The following is an 18,430-nucleotide window of genomic DNA, read 5'->3' on the forward strand; positions in this document are numbered from 1 at the left end:
TTCATTACCTACACATTTTGATTCATTACTGAGAACACTATTCCTGAGAAATATTCCAATATTCTTAAATTACAAACCACTTGGGCTGCACTTAGGGCAACTTAAAAAGCATATTAGATATTTTCACATATGTGTGATTTATGAGCATAAATTACTGAAAATCGAAGTTTTATTCCCACAGGAACTTAAATTCTCCCATATAGTATCACTGTGATAGTAAAATTGCAAGGTTAAATCATAAACTACGTTAGTTCTGGACCTCAAGAATGAACATTCTGAGACAAACTGGAATTAGCTTACATGGGGAGTTGAGAAAGAAGGCTGAATGAGGATTCAAGGATTTGGCAAATGAAGCCAAGATCACCTGACCTACTGTTGGTGATAATGCCACTTCAAACTGGAGGCTAGAGCAGCTTTTTAGCCTAACAGCGATCCTTCAGTGATTACTCACAAGCTCACATTCCCACTTATTCTATCAATTCTAGCATGTTTTAACAGTTAAAACAGCCATAAGATTATAAAGACTAACATTAAATACTATATTTGAAAAGCATTAACCCTCACAAACACAGACCAAAATGGAAAGCTTAAAACACCCTCCATCTTACATAATTGTAATAAACTAGAGGGGAAAAAGAAATAATCAAACATGCTACTCGAAATCATGCAGCATCCCAATATTAAGCAAAGGACAAGAAAATTCAATCACAATTAAATTCCTTTATTAATATCAACTCATCTTTAACCAGTACCTCAATTCCATTTTAATTCCAGCAATGATTACAACAAAATGAAGGCACGTTTTTTAGTTCAGAGAAGTGAATATAGAAATCAACAAACTATAAATGCTGAACAGAATTTTAGTTTACCAGTTAGAGACTGTTAATAAAAAAAAAATAAAATTTCTGAAAGTCAGTTATTCTGACTTCCTGAGGAATACAGCTGGCCTGCCTTTCTTTCTGAAGCTTACAGTAATACCTGTGCTTAGGAAAACCTTAATCAGTAACTTGCTTTCTCACTCCATCTGTCCACTAACTTCTTTTCTGTGTACTCATGACATCCTTTAACCTGTGGGTTAAAAGACATCCTAACATGTTTGGGCACACAGAATACTACCTAATTAAAACTGCAGTATTAAAGCCTCTGGGAAGCAAAATAACGAAGATTGAACAGACTAACCACACAACACACAGAAAGGACAACTGGCAAGAGGTAACAGATCTGCTGCTTAGGACACGGGAACAAACAGGTTAAAGAAGCCAGTTACTGCACCAGCAGTCCTCACAGCAAGCCCCTCTGAGCTTACTAGAGGGCCTTGCACACAACCATTTATTGCTCATGGCACCACACTTGTAGCTTTGTGAAAAGAATTTCCACTGGTTTAGCTAAATTTATACACCTCCTTCAGATCTGTTAAGCCAATGCAACATCTTGTGCGGACACCTGTATTGCCTCAGAGCAGAATTTTTCCTGCAGTAGTTTAAATGTGTTAATTAATTCAAATAAATATTTAGCTGCTTTCCAATTTTGTGATCCATGACTTCTCCACAACACCTCTGAAATTTATTAGGAGGAAAATCAATGTGTTTCAGAACAATCAAGCTTCACAGACTGCACTCCCATACAAACAGTCGTCTTCCATTGCTAGAAGCTATTATTATCAAAACCAGGTATATTTCCAAACACAGTCTTTTCCCTCCTGTGAAACCAGCTCATGTTTTAAGTCTCCACCTTGTCCCAAGCAAAGTGACTGACCAAAAATTTCATAAAAGCTTCACAGATTGGATTCAGCATATGATCACTGAATGAAAAGTGCTTATTTTAGAACAGAAAACTGCCACATTTCCTTTACAAGGAATATTACTATAGCATTACATAGAAAATTACTGACAAGGGATCTAAACACTGTAATTTATTCAACACTGCAAATTAAAGAGAACATATTTGAGATCTCTGTATGAAAATCATCACCATAGTGAACACAAACATTACAGCTAGATGAAATTTCACATTTTTGAAAGCAATGATACTATTTACTTCTCCTAAAGTCAAAATAAAATAAAATCATCATTTCTTCAGCTATGTATTTATCCATCCCCTACTGGGATTTAAATACAGCATCTCCATTAAGTCAATCCTACTGAGAATGTCTTAATCAAGTTTAGTGTGATGCACATGCTCCTACACCAACAACAGATTCTTTTTTAGGTCCTACTGGATTTATTTGCTCCTCTTCTTTCAGCTTCACTTCTCTAAAGTCTTCCCTGACTTCTTCTAAAAGACCTGGCTTGAAAATGACATCCAGTGCTGTCATTGCCAAAGCTTTTGCTGTGCGCAAGGCATAGAACTGAGCAGTCTGTGACCCTGCAGAAAAACAGTAAGAGGAATTTCAGGCTGTATTACCAATATTAAGCCACTTGCTTACTGCATAAGGGATATTTTATAAAATAACATCAGAAGTTTCAGCTGCAAGAACATTTTCTTAAAAATCTACTTGCATGAAGTAAACCTATCTTCCCATGCCTCAAAACATTTTTTTGTTTTGCAAATACTTAATTTTCTGCTACTGATATAAACAACTAAGACTGAGAACAGGAAAGTGAGTGTTCACATTATGTTCATTAGAAAATGTGCAGTTTTATAAACTAGCACTGTTTCCTAAGTACTGTGTTTTAGGAGTAAAAATTACTTTTATCTTATGGCTCATGTTAGAAATTTGTCTGAAGATGATGTTATGGATAATCCTTCTAATTTCTTTTGTTTAGATGGTATTATCAAATCAGGAGTGGTTATCCTACCCATATACATATAACCTCAATACAAACCAAGAAATTATACATTTGTCAGCTTTTTCTGCAACTCTACTATTAACATTAATTGTTTCAAGGTCCTTATTCAGCTCAGACCACGTCATGCTGGACAAAACCAATCCTGTTAGATAAGGTATTCATATGCAGCCAATTTCAGATCTAGTACTTACACTTTTAAACACTTACTACAGAGTAGTTTTGAGTGTCAGTGAAACATGGGAGAGCCTCAATTCTGTGTAATTTGAAATATTTCTAATTTCTAGATTTGCTATAGTGAGCAGTCTGCAAGCAGACTATACAATGCTTAAGGATTCCAAATATAAACCTCTAACCCTTTTCACATCCACTCACCTGCAGCTTCTGTGTACTGCTCAGTATGGTTCAATGCATCAGAGCCAATATAAAAATAAGGATGAATCCCAGGGACCACAAATGTAACATTTCCAAAGTCCGTGGAACCTAGAAGCAGCATAGAGATTTTCTTAATGAAAAAGTGTTGGGCAGTTTTGAATGCTGTAAGAAAATGCATGATAGACATTCTTTCCAGCCCATATCTAAAATGGAGTATCCTTTGCCCCAAATACTAAAATAAAAACATTTCTAATGAGTCATTATCCATACAAATATTTCCTGCCACCAAGGTGCTTTCCCTAACCAGCCATCTCCAGGTGCTGCTCTCCAGTGCACTTCTGATCAAGTATCAGTTACTGGACTGCAAAGAAGATGTCCTTTTACTACTCCTTTTCCTGCTCATTTTTATCAAGCATCTCCTGATGCTAAGCTGTTAATTCAGAAAGAGGAAAGCTGCAAACCTTGGGAGTATCAGGCATTTTAGCTATTTCCCTGTTAGAGCCCTTTAGAACTAGGCCAAACAATTCCAGCTTCTCACCAATATGCAAATATTCAGCATTCTGTAGGGGACTAAAGCAACAACTATTTATCTTTAAACAAAAACAGAGTGAGGGTAACTGTTTTTTCCCCCCATGTATTTTGATTATTCTCAGTCATGGAAATCTCAATGGTACAAGTACCCTTGAAATAAAATCAGAACTAAGCTCCAGACAAAATGCTAGGGGCTTTGTAAACAAACACCTGATAGCAATGCTGCAGATTGTAATGATGATTCTTTCATGCCTATCACTTTCAGTATGTTATCTAGCACCTATCTCTCAGCCTTATCTACTGAATGATAACATCCCAAATAGAAGATTCTTCATAGTAAATCATCCAAGAGTCTACAACTACATCTCAAGTGGTTTTGGTTGGTTTTTTTTACCCAAACAAGCAATGCATTCATTATTTGTTAAAATCACATTTTGAAGCTAGAGAAATCATTATACCAGTCATTGTGAAGTCCAGGTACCAGAGGAAGAATTGTTTTGTAGCAGGGAAAAATAGGGGTGACCCACTAAGATCTCAATTAACTTGTTTGGGGCCAGAGATGCAAGAATTTGTTTCTTTAGCAATGGTGTATAAAATTTAATTTTAACATATCAAGTAGCTTCTATATCATGATACTTTATGAAGAGAAGATGTTGCTAATGCCTTAAGATTTAGTAATTAAATGTTTGAAGAATACAGATTTTACTTGGAAGCCTACAGTTAGAGTCCACCGAGCCTACATTATGAGGACAAGAGTTTGCTATTTACTCTGCTTACAGATAATGGAAACAGCAAAGCTTGTTCAAAAACATCTCTTCCCATAAATTCAGGATGCATTTGAAGAAAATCCAACTCTTGGCACAGCAGTAAGTTATTTTACTTTCCAGTAGTCTGCACTACTGATTGATTCTTTGGTCAATCTGGACAGACAAACCAGAAGTTCTGCATACTCCAGACTAAATCAAGGGTTCTAGACCTGCCTTACTAAGTCCCAATACACAAACCGCTGTGAAGACTGTGCTGTCCTTTTCCCTGCTCTCACTTAGAGAATGAAATATTAGGAATTTCACTGCATCACAGCTTTCAGTCATGTTATTCCTCCTAAATTCATATCCATATTCAATGTACTACCAGTTGACATGTGATTTTTACTGAATAGAAGAGATTTAAATTGGGTATTTTCTAGTAATATGGAGAGGCAAAATGCAGGCAGCTTTTAATAAAAATGTGACAGCTAAATCTTCCCCTCTATCAGACAAAATGTTACACCCTTTATGGGAATAACACAGAGGTATGTGTAGAACACCAGGGATTCCAATAGTTTCCATACAAACATCCGAAATTGTATGCTTGCTAGTCACATACAGATTGGAATTCCTTCTGGAAGCATAAGTAACTGCAGTTATCAATGCAATATACATAATCCTGTGCTATTATCAACAGAGAGATATTGGAGTTCCAGCCTCTCAAAAATGTACCCTGAAGCCTCTTCAAGTCACTGCATATTTAATGGAGTCCACATTACCACAAACATGAACAGAGGGGAAAACAGAATATTCCAGGAAACATTTATAAACAGTCCCAAGCTTAAAAAGTGAAATTTTCAAATATACTAGACCTTAAGATTTTATCAGTTTTGTGCATAGGAAGCCAATGAACCCCATGAATACTACATTTTGACCAGATTAAGTTATCACAGTTGTGGGTGCCTCAACTAAGACATGTTTAACTAAGCCATCTGCTTTAGGACGTTATGAATATCCTGTAGTAAAGCTACCCTATGACCAGTAAAAGGAAAAACAGGTCCTGGCACCTGGTCCAAGCTAGCTCAGTCTCACATTATCACATCCCCCTGGCTGTGTGCCCAGCGAGCAGAGCTGCACGGGGCACACCTGGAGTCTGTGATTTGAGGTACTCAAGGAAGCCTTGGTGATGCTTATCTGCCTAGAGCGATACCTGGGAGCAGAGCGACACTAATACCATGCAGAGGTGGCAGCGAGTACGCTCAGCTCTTAACGACTGTTCTGCTGCACAGACATGGAGAAGCAACTGAGCTATCTTCCTTCCCTTTCAACAGAAGAAACTGATATCCTAAAAGAAAACATTGAAAACCACATGAAAACTAAACAGAAATAGAGGTCTTGAAAAAGATGATACAAAATACTCAACCCCCTCCCAGAAAAGGGTAGCATACAAAGTTCCAATCCTATAGCTCTGGAGACTGTGCTTTGTTATCTCTCCTGAATTCCCACTGCAAAAACTCTGAGGAGAAGCTGTGGAAAGAAGATTCAGTAAACCCTACTGCAGTGTGAGATAAAAAAGCAATTGCTCAAACACATTTTGATATCTGACATGCAATTCAAGGACAGGACAGCTATACAGGGAGTTTTGGTTTAAGCAAGTTAATAGTTAACATTGAGCATATCATATAACTTATATATGAAAGGCCTACTGCAGCTGGGTATCTGTGAAAAGTTCACTTCAAGACCTCAGAACAAAAGCAAGATCACCAATATTCATGATCATCCTTGCTACAATGGCTTGGAGGAACCAACTAGCAGAGCTCCAGAAAGTTGCACTGCAGTAAACATTTTAAGGTTCCTCAGCCCCTTTGGCTAAACAAGCAAAGTAGTAAATCTTATTTGTATTACACTGAAGAAAGAAGAAATATGCCTTAAATTATAATTTATTTTTAAACACATGACAAGGAACCAGTGTTTAATTTGGAAGTAAGAAACAGAAAAAAACCCATCACCATTAGATACCAAGAATGCTATTAGATACAATGTCTCCCCTACCCACAGAAAGTTTAGAAAGCTGTTCCTAAATACTTAAGTCTTCCCAAACTCCAAAGATAATCTGCATTTAATATAGAGAATACAAGTACCACAATCAAACTAACTAAAATAACTTTTCACTGAAAGAGTATTTTCCTTCTAAGAAAAAAACCTTTAGCATGAACGGAGTAAAAATGTTCATAAATACAGTTAAGATCAGTAGTGAAGTCTAAAAGTTTGAGCAGAAGTTGAGACTTGAACAGACATCCTGTAGGAAGATTCTGAAAAAAAGAAAGTGTTAAGGATAACAGGAAACCCACCTAAGCATTCAAGAATTCCCATTTCTGTTATAGCTCGGAGACTAAAAAAGTTAAATCGCTTGAGATATAGTCAAGACCCAAAAGTGAACCTGCTTAAAGACACACTTTAGAAAACTACTGTGTTGAACTCATGAACTAAAATTAGAGGTATGTAATTACCTATTAATGAAAAGATTAAATTAGGGTTAGTGAGATATTTAAACTTCCATTTATAAATCTCTCCAAAAACTCCCTCTAAAATAATTGTTAAATTCTAGTAGATTTGTTTATATGTAAGCCTGGAAAACATTATTGAACAAGGTTCCTAAAAACAAAGACTCATCCCCATTTATAGCAAACCAGGATTCTGTACTTTAAAGACACAGAACGAGACACAATTCATTATACATCCTCATGTTCTCAGAAAGACAGCTCTTAGCTTTCCATCCTTTCCCCCAATCAAACTGTTTATTACTTGAAATATTTTTTGAACTATAATCAGAAGGTGTTTACTGCTTTTCTTACCTTAGTTTCTGCAACAAATACAGAAACATAAGCCAGAGATAGAAGCTTTCTACAGAGCTTCAGCTTTTGGCTTTTTCTTCTGACCAAACTGTGTTTAACTTAGCTCTATTTTGTTATTTTATGCACTTGAGGGTTGATCAACCTAAGCCTAAGAGTCACAATGAAAAATGCAGCTGGAGTTACCTGACAAACCATTCAAGATAGCATCTTCTGATATAAAATCTATTCCAAGCTTCTTTCCATTCTCCTTGTAAATTTTCTGCAGGATCTTATTTGGAAGCACATTGTAGTAATCATTTTCACCACCTTTTATTTCCACCTAGACAAAAACCCCAAATTTTCATAAGTTTTTTCTCCAGTGTAAGCCAGTTCATTGTAAACAATCTGAAGCCAAAAAAAACCCCTACATATCCAGACTTTAAAAGCCCAAGGCAAAACAGGTGTAAATGCTAAATTTCTTTCAAAAATACAACATTCTGTCAAATATCACTCTTGATCAAAACACAGCTTGTGTTCTGTTCAGTTTGCACTAAGCATGAAATTCCAGAAGCAAGAATTTCAAAATTTTCTCCAAAAATAGGAAACAAATATTTCCTGTAACAGCATGTAATGATCTTGCCTGCAGGTACTATTAAACTATATATAGGCTTTTATCAAACTGTATGCTACCTTTTTTAGAATACTTCCAATAACTAAAGCCCCATTCATGAAATGGCTTCATACGGGTAAGAAATTTGAAAACAAATGGAAAAAACCTATCAATGTCAAATTTCAAACAAGGTCTTAACTTTCATTCTGGATAAAGTGCACTTTATGAAACTTTTCTGGATATAGTGAAGGGGACACAGTAGGAAAACAATATCTAATGCCTCAAAAAGACTATAAAAGTGTCATGCTAACATTCACATACCCCATACTTATTTTAGATGATCACATACATTCTTTTTACAGCTGACTTAGTCATAAGATTGTAATTAACAGAGCAAGTAGAAACATCTATCTTAGCAAAGCAAAAAAGTTAATCATATTGCTTGAACCAGCTAGATGAGACACACTTCCATTTACTAAAATCAAAATAAATGAGAATGCTAATTGAAAAATCACTCAGTTGCTACATGAACCTGCTGTTTAATGGGGCAATGGACCTAATGACCAATAATATGGGAAAAAAACAGACAGAAGACCCAATACCTGTTTTGCTTGTTTCTACAGGTGAGGTTTGCCATCAAGCCTCCCAGGTCTCTGAGCCTAGTAGCACTATCTGTAGGATAGAAGCATCACCCACAGCAAAACAAGAAGAAATTACAGGGCACTTAAAGAAATTGAATGTACATGGGATTAGACAGGATGCACTCACAGATGCAGAGTAAGAGAAGCAGAAATGCAGTCTAGGAGCTATCATTCTTTAAGTGCCACTGAAACAGAGGGATGTTCCAGCTCACTGAACAAGAGCAAAAGGTCACATCCTCTTGAAGGGCCAAGAGGAGGTCCTTGAAAACTACACACTCCTCAGATTACCCTATTCTGAAGTTCCCAGAGAGATTACAGAGCAAATAAATCCTCCTAGAACTCATGCCCAGGCTCATTAATCACAAGGTCATTGTGAACATCCAGCATATAAGATGGAACTCATTTAAGAGCAGATAGTGCATGACCAAGACTAGCTTTGTATGACAACATGTCTGGCTCAGATGACACAAGGCATGCAACTTCCAAGTGTTTTACAATCAGTGGCACAAAATACCACATTGCTGCCTGTTACTTGTAGCACTCATATGCAACTGAGTCTGGTGCCACTAGTGTTTTAGTATTTTTATTACTTATGTAGACAACCCCTGTGAGACTACATCTGGTGTTCGGTTTCTCCCCAGATCAAGACTGGAGCTAGGCCAGGGGAAGGCCACCAAGATGATTAGGTGGAGAACATGATGTACAAGGACAAGCTGAAAGGAGAGAAGATTAGTGGGGTATCTTACTACTGCATAGAGTTACCAGATGGGAGGGGTAGAGAGAAGGCAGAAACAGACTTCTCAGATGTCAAACTAATGCAACAAAAAACAACAAAGTAAATTCCCATTGGATACAATAGAATCACAGAGGGTTGATGTGGGAAAGTATCTATGGAGGTCATCTTGTCCAGCTCCCCTGCTCAATCAGGGTCACCTAGAGCTGGATGCCCAGAACCATACTGAGGCAGCTTTTGAGCATCTCCAAAGACGGAAACACTGCAATTTCTGCAGAAAACCTGTTCCTGGTCAAGTCCTGTGCTCAAGTCATTGCAGCAAAAACAGTAGGAAAACCCTTGTTCACCATGAGGTGGGTAGAACACTTGTTGAGGGGCGGCAGAATTTCATCCTTGGAAGTAGTCAAAAGTCCACACGGCACTCAGCAACCTGCTCTGACTGATCCTGTTCTGAACAGAGAATTAGACCAGATGACCTCCAGAGGTCTCTCACAACACAGATTCTTCTAGGATTCTGTGGCATTCTATTTATAAACCAAAGCCTTCTTTCAGGACACAAAGCAACAGAACAGCAAAAAGTGTAACAGTAATTCATATTTACTTTGGCTGAACACTATGCAGACAAATAAAGTAAACTTTGATTTCCTGTTCTGGTCTCTGTAACAGAAACACATGACAATGAATATATTCTTACCTTACATCCTGTGGCCACTGCTGCAGATTTGAAGCAGTTCTCAACTTTCTCTGTCAGAACAGAAAGCTCTTTTCTTGAAGGAGCACGCAAGTAAAACTCTAGTTCAGTGTAAGAAGGAATGATGTTAGGTTTCACACCACCATTTTTTATTACACCTGCAGAAAGAGAAAAGTCATGTCATCAGTGCTAAATGCAATTGCTTCATCTTCATCCCTGTCACGAAATTCCTGGGTCAAGAACTATAAATATATAAACAAAAACAACAAAACATCAGCTGAGCGTGAAATACAAACAACATAAAAAATGCAGTATGTGGTCAAAACTTCTTCATCGTGTCAGGTTAAGTGGAACATGTCTTTCGGCACAATTTCACAGCATTCTTTGGTTAGACATCTGTTTTACATCCCAGAGTCAAACCAAACTAGCATTTCTAATTAATCCCCTAAAATTCAGTGCATTGGAGTCATAAAGCAATATGTCTGCCAACTAGAAAAAAACTGCTATAAGGGCTAACTTGGATTCCAACTTTTAAATGTTTCCTCAATTAGAATGTTTCCAATTTACTTTGTGAGCCTGAAGAAAAACCAAGTTAGTTGCATTTCTCAGCAATACTGGAGTAATGTGTGTATTGCAGTGCACAGAAAGTTCATTAGCTTGCTCATATTAATTCTTCAGAAATATTGGAATGTATAATAGATGTAGCTTTATTCACAAGAGCAGTTTCAGTTGGAAGTGCTCCCTCGAGGAAATGTGTGATTAACTACATCTTTTACCATTATGGCATCAAAGGCATTACCATAAAAGACAACAATATTTATATATTTTGACAAGAACATATCGTAGATCCCAGTTCCACATTACATTTCATTGCACTAACAGATAGTTGCTTCCAACTGTTTCCCTGGCCTCCTACCCTCAATTTCTTGTAAGTGGAATTAGATTTGTTTCCTGTAGAACCTGAGAAACTTCTACCTTAAATGGAAATATTGCAGAAGCTACTGTTGTGTGTCACTGAGGCCTGAACAGACAGCACTAATGGGTTGCAAATAGGCAGCAAAATGTTTCTTTTGATGCAGAAAAACCTACTGAGATTATAAACTTCACCTCCAACAGTCTCAAATACAGTCAAAATAAAAACCAAAGTGTTGAATTAATCCAGTAGCAGTATTTGTCCATAACAATAGGAACAGCTCAGATGAGAGGGACAGACATCACAGGAAAGGAAGCAGTAAGTATTCATGCAAATTTGCATGACACATACCCATAAGAAGCTTTCTCAGAACAAGTAGCTCCATGAATAAACAGCTTTCATTTGTCTTGTCCAGCACAATTGTAAATAGAACTGGAGAGAGTCTGAGTAGGTCAACAGTTAAATTTCAATACAACTGCAATATGGACTGGACAGCAGACCTGAACTAAAAGTAGGATGCCTGCACACTATTAGTAGCACCCAATTTGCCCTTCTGGATAGAAACTTTTTTTTTACAGTCTATCTAATACAATTTCTTGGCAAGGGGGAAAAAAAAATCTACATTCCTGTGTTTCAAAGGGGCAACATATATTCTGTTCATAAGCAGGGAAGAAAGAGAACATCAAAATCTCAGATGAACTCAACAATATTTCAGTTCATGAAACATTGGTTAGAAATTCTAGACTTCAAGTCATGGAAATTATTTCAGCTTTTGTTAGTGGGTTAACACTACTATTTTTAGGATCACTTTATCCAGCCACTGATTATACTGCTAGCCTACAACATGAGATGTCCTACACAACGTTGTCATGAAAGCATGCCTAAAGCTAAATCTCATCTTGGCTGCTTGTCCTTTCCCATAAGTAATTTAAATATTTCCACTTTGAAAAAACAGTTATGATACAACCAGCAGTTGTATCAACTGTAGCTGATATTGTTGTACAACAATACAACAGTAATTTCAGTTTTGCTGCTATTCAGGAAGCATTACCTCTAGAACACTGTTTAGATACTCAGATTTTTTGCCAACATTACTCATGTAGCCCTTAGAAACTGGAAAGAAAGCAGTATTTAGAGGTTTAGGCTTAGATTCAATGGAAGACTTAGGCATCTTCAGCCTTAAACCTCCAACATATGGGTTGCAGACATCAAAATTTGTAATTACATGCCTTGTTTTCTACAGAGAAATAGGATAGAGAAGGCTGTGCCTGCTGTCTGAAATTCATTTGGGCATGCTGCACAACAGAACTGCAAACAGCTTCATCTACAGTCAAAAGGATTAGGACTCCATCAGATATCCTGGAGAGAAATGCACACTTGTATTATACACAGCACAAGCAGCCAAGACACATAATGATCAGTTCAGAGCTTCTGGAAGGATTTTTAGCTTGTAACAAGTATTCCAAATAAACAGCTCTACATTCAAAAATCCTGCAGAATTGGCAAAATTTCTTAATTTCAACTTGGAAAAAGTTGTGTTGGGTGCAATGAGGAACCCTGGGTTTATAGCTGAAGGGCAGCTTCACCTCACCTTACTTTACAGCTAGAAATGCACAATGTTGAAGGAGGACAAATCAAGCTTAATGGTTAACATGCCTTACTGCAAAATGGCCTTTCTAATCCAAAGCCTACTAGATATTAAATATTAGAATCCAGTGAACATCTACTGGGCTACTAACCAGGAATATAATCTTCTGCCATCACTTGTTTTTCGTACTTCACCAAAGAAATTTCATTCCAGACCACTAGATCCTTGCAATAAATGCCATCTAATTAATGGAATGTCAATTAAAAAAGTGATGCAATAAGTAATACTTCACTTTTTGGAAGCATTTGATCTTACACCTTTGCAAATCCACATACATTAAGGAGCTCAAGGCCATGTACCAAAATATATTTTGCACTTTTTTCTTTTTTTCTGAACTGCAACTCAAGACTTAAAATTGGTCTAGCCTTTACCTAAGCATCAGAGCCCCCTGTCAAATCTGACCTCTCAGCCTATTTTAAGCAGTTAGTTCTGGACACTGACATGATTTTAAAGACTGCAGACACACCATTTAAATGAAATGGTGCTGTTCCATAATATTTGAAGTGACTATGCTAATTTAGTGCTTTAGTGCAATACTTTGGAATGTGTGATATTGTATGTTAGTACTTCAACAGCCTAAACTCTTACTTGCTGGATATTAGGTTTAATGAATATCTCACCATGAACTCTCCAGGTCGGTTTCATTTGCTGTCTTAAAACAGACAGATTGTTGTATGCAAGAACAGCAGCATCTAATGCATTAACTCCTTCCCAAGGATAAGCAGCAGCATGAGAAGCTTTTCCATAGTATTTCACAGTCACACTAGGAAATAAAAGGCATTGCTTATTTGTTTCTCATTCACTGAAAAAAAAATCTTTGAAATGAAAAAGTTCCTTTTGTTCCCACAAATATACATTATTTCAATTTTGTGCAGCATAACACCAAGCAATTTATCTGGCACTAGACTTCTGCACAGTTAAACTGTCTTTGAGTGCAGAAAAACACTGAAAGATTTCTAGAAAACCAGTAAAACTGAATGATACCAAGAGCCAGTCAGGCAAGGGAGTTACTGGTAACATACCATTATATAGCTTTTTCCTGTAATGTACACGTTTCACATATTAATTAAATTTCTCCACCGCCTTTTTTATGCTGACTTCTGAGACCTAAAGCTACTAACATTCTTCTCATAGGACAACAAATCCTTTTCTCTGATTCAAATTGGCAGTTGAGTGTCCTAATGCCTATCCATAAAATGTGTACAGTACGTAAAACAGCTAATGCACATAAGATCACACGTAACTTTTATTTCCTACAACAACCCACATCTAAATAACAAAAGTCAAGTTTTACAAGTAAGGAAAAACACAGCCTACTGTAAAACACACGTTATTATGCTACAGCAAGGATGTTCTCTCCTTACACCCTTCAAAAAAGGTGGTAGAAAGGCTTGCAACATGTAAAGGCTATCCTCCAACTTCACAGAAGTCATAAAATATTGCACCTTAACATATTCAGTAAAAATTCATGCTTTGCTTCACCTGAGGGCCATTAATATTAGCCTTACAAAATAAGTTAGCATTTCAGACTACATGAGAACTCTTTACAAAAGAGTAAAATATTAAATACTGACATCTACATATAAGGTCTCACTATTTATAAAATACACGAAACTAAATCTGTTTGTACTTCATACCCACTCCTTTACAGAAAAAAAGTCAATCTTCAAGCATTCCTTCAACCCCAAGACACACAATCTGGCTCTTATCCAGCCATGACCAGCCTAACTTGCTTGTCCCTCTGTCTTGCACAAATACCAACTTAACCAGTTATCCTGAAGTGACCCCTTGTGCTCAGAACCATGCCACAGCTGCAAGTTGACACCAGCACTTACTGGATGGTAAAGAGGGACACAATGCAGTGTACTGTGGCAACAGGAAACATCTCTTACTACTGCTGCAATCCAAATTAAGCATGCCTTTTTCCATCCCCGCTAATCTTCCAACACAATCATAGAACCCATTCTCTAGACTATGAGTTTTATTTAAAATTTATTATCATTAAGAAATGTAAAAAACTTGTCCATTAATGTCCCAAGAATTAGACTGTAACTCCTCAAAGCAACTCACAAAGATCCCTGGATGTTGTAAAAAAATAGAAAGAAGGCAAAGTACAGCAAAAGGTCATGCTGCAGTATTCTTTTCCACAAGAAACATGTGTTTCTTATTAAAAAATGTTCTTTCAGCATTCCTTTACTTGTACTTCTTTTGCTACACAATGTCACAGACGCTCAGAAAACAGACTCTGCAGAATAATAACACCCTAAGCAGGTTTAAGAATACCAGCAGAAGAATGTGGATCCTGTTTGACCAACAATAAATAGGCTGCTTAAGGTAAATGAATAAGGATCAGCAAACCATGGCATGTATTCACCAGTTATCCTAGTATGTTAATCTTATTTCAGGCACAACACAGCTTTCAGTACTGCTGACACAGCAATACTAGCAACTTAGTGATCACCAGTCCTTAAACTCCCTGCAAACAACCAAAGGTCAATTAAAATTAGAAAAATTGTCTTTCTACCTTTGAAACCTCATAATTACATAAAACATTACAAATTCAGTATTTCAGGCTTTTGGATGTAATAAGTTGTTTCACTCAGCACTTCAATTCCATGCCTCCTCCACATCCAAAGGTTTAAAGGCTATCTAGGTCTTCCACCCTACTGAAGACCTTGACCTCTGAAGAGAGATTTCTAAATCTTACTGTATCAAAGTCAAAAGGTTATTGTGAGCAGAAGGACAAAACTATCATTGAAAACTACATCTTGAAGATTATAAATACAGTCTTAAGGTAAAGCAAAGGCAAATTGGGCTAAGTCTTGAAGGAGGTTACAACAACCATGTTAGAAACACAAGGAAGGAATATAGCAGAGAATTGGCCAGATGATGAAGACTAACCCCACCTGTCTTACCATGAAACTGTAACAGTAACAGAAGCAAACTGTCCACTGGAAAAACAGCCCTCGTAAAAGCAAAGTGGTCAGTAAAACCAAACATATCAGAGATGGACAGTAGCACAACCAATCTGAAAACAGTTCCCAGTACATCAAGTCATAAATGACTGGAAAATTAGTATAATTAAATAATTCAGAATTTAGTCTGAGACAGTCAAATGTAATACTTGTAAAAAAGGTTGCACTGAAGGGAGTTTACTAATGGGGTCTCTGCAAGGTAACATCCTAAGATCAGGAATCACATAACACATAAAATGTAGGAACAAAACCAGCTGGTAGACTACTGCTGGGACACTGTGGAAATAGATGTTTCTCACACCAAAGGAAGAACAGCATGGCCTTGCAGACAGGCAGAGTAAGAAAATAAGGAAGCTCCAAAGTATTTTTTTTAAATCATGTACTTAAAGACCAAGCATTTGCCTAAGTGTTGACTGCTTGAAAATGACTGAAGAGGAAGTCCCAAACATGCCATCTGTCTCAAAAAATATAAGGAAACACTTTGGTCCCTGCATCAGCTGAGTAAGATCTAAGGCAATTACACCTCATGTACTGTGCACAATTCTGGGCCTGCACATCCAGCAAGTTGTATTTTAAGACAAGTGACTCAAAGCACAAGTGAGCCAGAGCTGTCTCTGAACATCAGGGCTAATCAGAAGAAGACAAGGTATAATTTTCAAAGAGTTATATGGCTGGCAAAAAAGGCAGCTGTGTGAGGGTAGGACTGTTGCCCATCCTTACAGTGGGGGCAAACATGAAGGAAAGACAGGTACTACCTTGGATCAAAACCAAAAATTTGATATGAGAGTTAATACATGCAACATGGCCATGACTAAATTTAGTGTGGAAGTTACTACAGATCCAAATTCAGTCAGGCTTAGCTGGCCAGGTATTTTCAAAAGGAGGAAGGCAAACCTGAAACACCTTCCAAACTGATAAAAATGCATACCACATGATTGGCATCCAGGAAAGCTTAGAATTATGACCCTTGAGACACTGCAGTTGCACCTTTAAATTCTACTTCAACAGATGGCATAACCACGTGAATGTTTAAAATAAACACCTAGTAACACCAGAACAAAAAATAGATTTTTGGGATACATGGAAGATTCTCAGGTCAGGTGGGATTTGAGCACTAGGCCGAACACAGCACTTTCGAAGAACGGCTAGGAGTGGTGTTCCCTAACACTCACCTGGCTTCTTAGCTGAGTGAAAATACCTTTGTCTGAAGGGCACCTGCAAAGCTAATAACAAACCACCTCTTTCCACCTGAACCCACCCACTCACTCACTCACTCATGCTCGGCCACGTCGGGCAGATAAGCAGCGTTTTCTTGCGAGGGGTGCGCCATAAAAACCACATCCAGGCCATCGAACGCTCCAGCCTTGATCAGGTCTATTTTGCCTCCTCCTTGCTCTTCCGCGGGCGTCCCCAGCACCGTGATCTGCAGCACAAACGCACACAGAGAGTCAGGGGCTGTCAGGGAGCTCTCACCACCGCTCCCCCGGGAAGGCTCCCACCTGCACGGCCACGGGCTCCCTCAGGCTCTCCAGGGCGGCTTTCAGCGCCACCGCGGCGGCGGCTCCCACCTCGGCGATGAGGTTGTGGCCGCAGGCATGCCCGAGCCCGGGCAGCGCGTCGTACTCGCAGAGGAAGGCGAGGCGGAGCGGGTCCTGCGGGGCCGCTGTGCCCCAGTCGGCGCGGAAAGCTGTGCCCAGCTTATAGCGCGGCTGCACGGCCCAGGCGGCGCCGGGCAGGTCCCCGCAGGAGAAGAAGCGGGTCAGGGCGTCGTGCGCCTGGTGCTCCGCGTACGCCAGCTCGGGACGGCTCCAGATGTCTCGGCTCAGTGCGCCCAGACGCGCAGCGTTCAGATCCACGCTCTCGCATGCTCGCTGCTTCAGCGCCTCCAGCGCGGCGGCGGCGGTGGTGGTGGTGGGACCGCTCTCCGGCGGCTCCTGCGGCTTCATGAGGCCTCGGGAGCACCAGTCCCCAGCCGACCCGAGCTTGCCGCCCGCACCTGCCCTCGGGCGCGACACCTGCGCCGCCGCCCCCTTTTATCGCCTCTCTTCGCCGCGAGGCACGCTGGGAGATGTAGTTCACAAACACGGCCTGGCCTACAGGCTGCACCCAGCCGGAACTCTCCGCCCCAGCGTGCCTGGCGCGGCGCCTCCGGGCAGCCAGCGGAGTTTCGCGGGCCCGCCCGTAGCCTGTACCGACTGTGCTGCCGGGCGCCGCTCCCTTGACTCTCGTAGCCGTGGGATCGCGGAGAGAATCGGAAGGGTAAAGGCAGGAAATTCATGAGTTGAGATAAAGGCAGTTCCATAGGGAAAGCAAAGACTGCTCACACAAGCAAAGCAAGGAATGAATTCGCAGCTTCCCATGGACAGATGGGTGTTCAGCCATCCCCAGGAGAGCAGGGCCCCATCACACCTCACGGTGATTTGGGAACACAAACGCCATCACTGCAAACATTCCCCTGTTCCTCCTTCTTCCCCAGCTTTATGCACTGAGCGTGATGTTCCATGGTCTGGAATGTCCCTTTGGTCAGCTGGGGTCGCCTGTCCTGGCTGTGTCTCCCCCCAGGCTCCCCCAGCCCCCCACCAGCCTGGCAGTACGAGAAGCAGAAAAGGCCTTGGCTCTGTGTAAGCCCTGCCCAGCAATAACAGAAACATCTCCACATTATCAACCCTGTGTTCAGCACAAATCCAAAACACAGCCCCATGCCAGCCAGTTGTGAAGAACATTAACTCCACACCAGCCAAAACCAACAAAAATATTAGATAAAATATATGTTGGAAAAATTGCCTTATTAAACCTTAGGGCTTGGTGTGCTTCAGTGATCTCAGACCTGATGAGGAGTGGGTGGTGTTAAAAAAGCTTGGGAAGAAGGATGTCCCACTGATAGTGGGTAAAAAGAATGCAGAATATACAGGCCACAAGGACATTTGGCAGAACTCCCATGATGAGG

General features: G+C 39.5%; 1 protein-coding gene across 2 annotated transcripts; it reads right to left on the reverse strand.

Annotated features, from left to right (window-relative positions):
* Positions 1-700: 700 nt before the first annotated feature.
* Positions 701-18,140, reverse strand: PM20D2 (peptidase M20 domain containing 2). Of its 2 annotated transcripts, none has more exons than XM_005518198.3 (7): positions 16,983-18,057; positions 16,758-16,906; positions 13,129-13,271; positions 9,951-10,105; positions 7,477-7,612; positions 3,162-3,269; positions 701-2,364 (listed from the first exon to the last, which is right to left on the reverse strand). In XM_005518198.3, the coding sequence occupies exons 1-7, from the start codon at positions 17,427-17,429 to the stop codon at positions 2,162-2,164; spliced, it is 1,341 nt and encodes a 446-aa protein (XP_005518255.2). In that variant the 5' UTR covers positions 17,430-18,057; the 3' UTR covers positions 701-2,161. The 2 variants fall into 2 exon arrangements, with proteins under 2 accessions (XP_005518255.2, XP_014119140.2); XM_014263665.2 differs by lacking the exon at positions 701-2,364 and adding an exon at positions 5,649-5,783 and having other exon boundaries at positions 3,161-3,269; positions 16,983-18,140.
* Positions 18,141-18,430: the final 290 nt, after the last annotated feature.

This window comes from Pseudopodoces humilis, chromosome 3 (assembly GCF_049639895.1).
Source record: "Pseudopodoces humilis isolate 2021_Gansu_Grassland_sample_001 chromosome 3, ASM4963989v1, whole genome shotgun sequence".
Taxonomy (NCBI): domain Eukaryota; kingdom Metazoa; phylum Chordata; class Aves; order Passeriformes; family Paridae; genus Pseudopodoces; species Pseudopodoces humilis.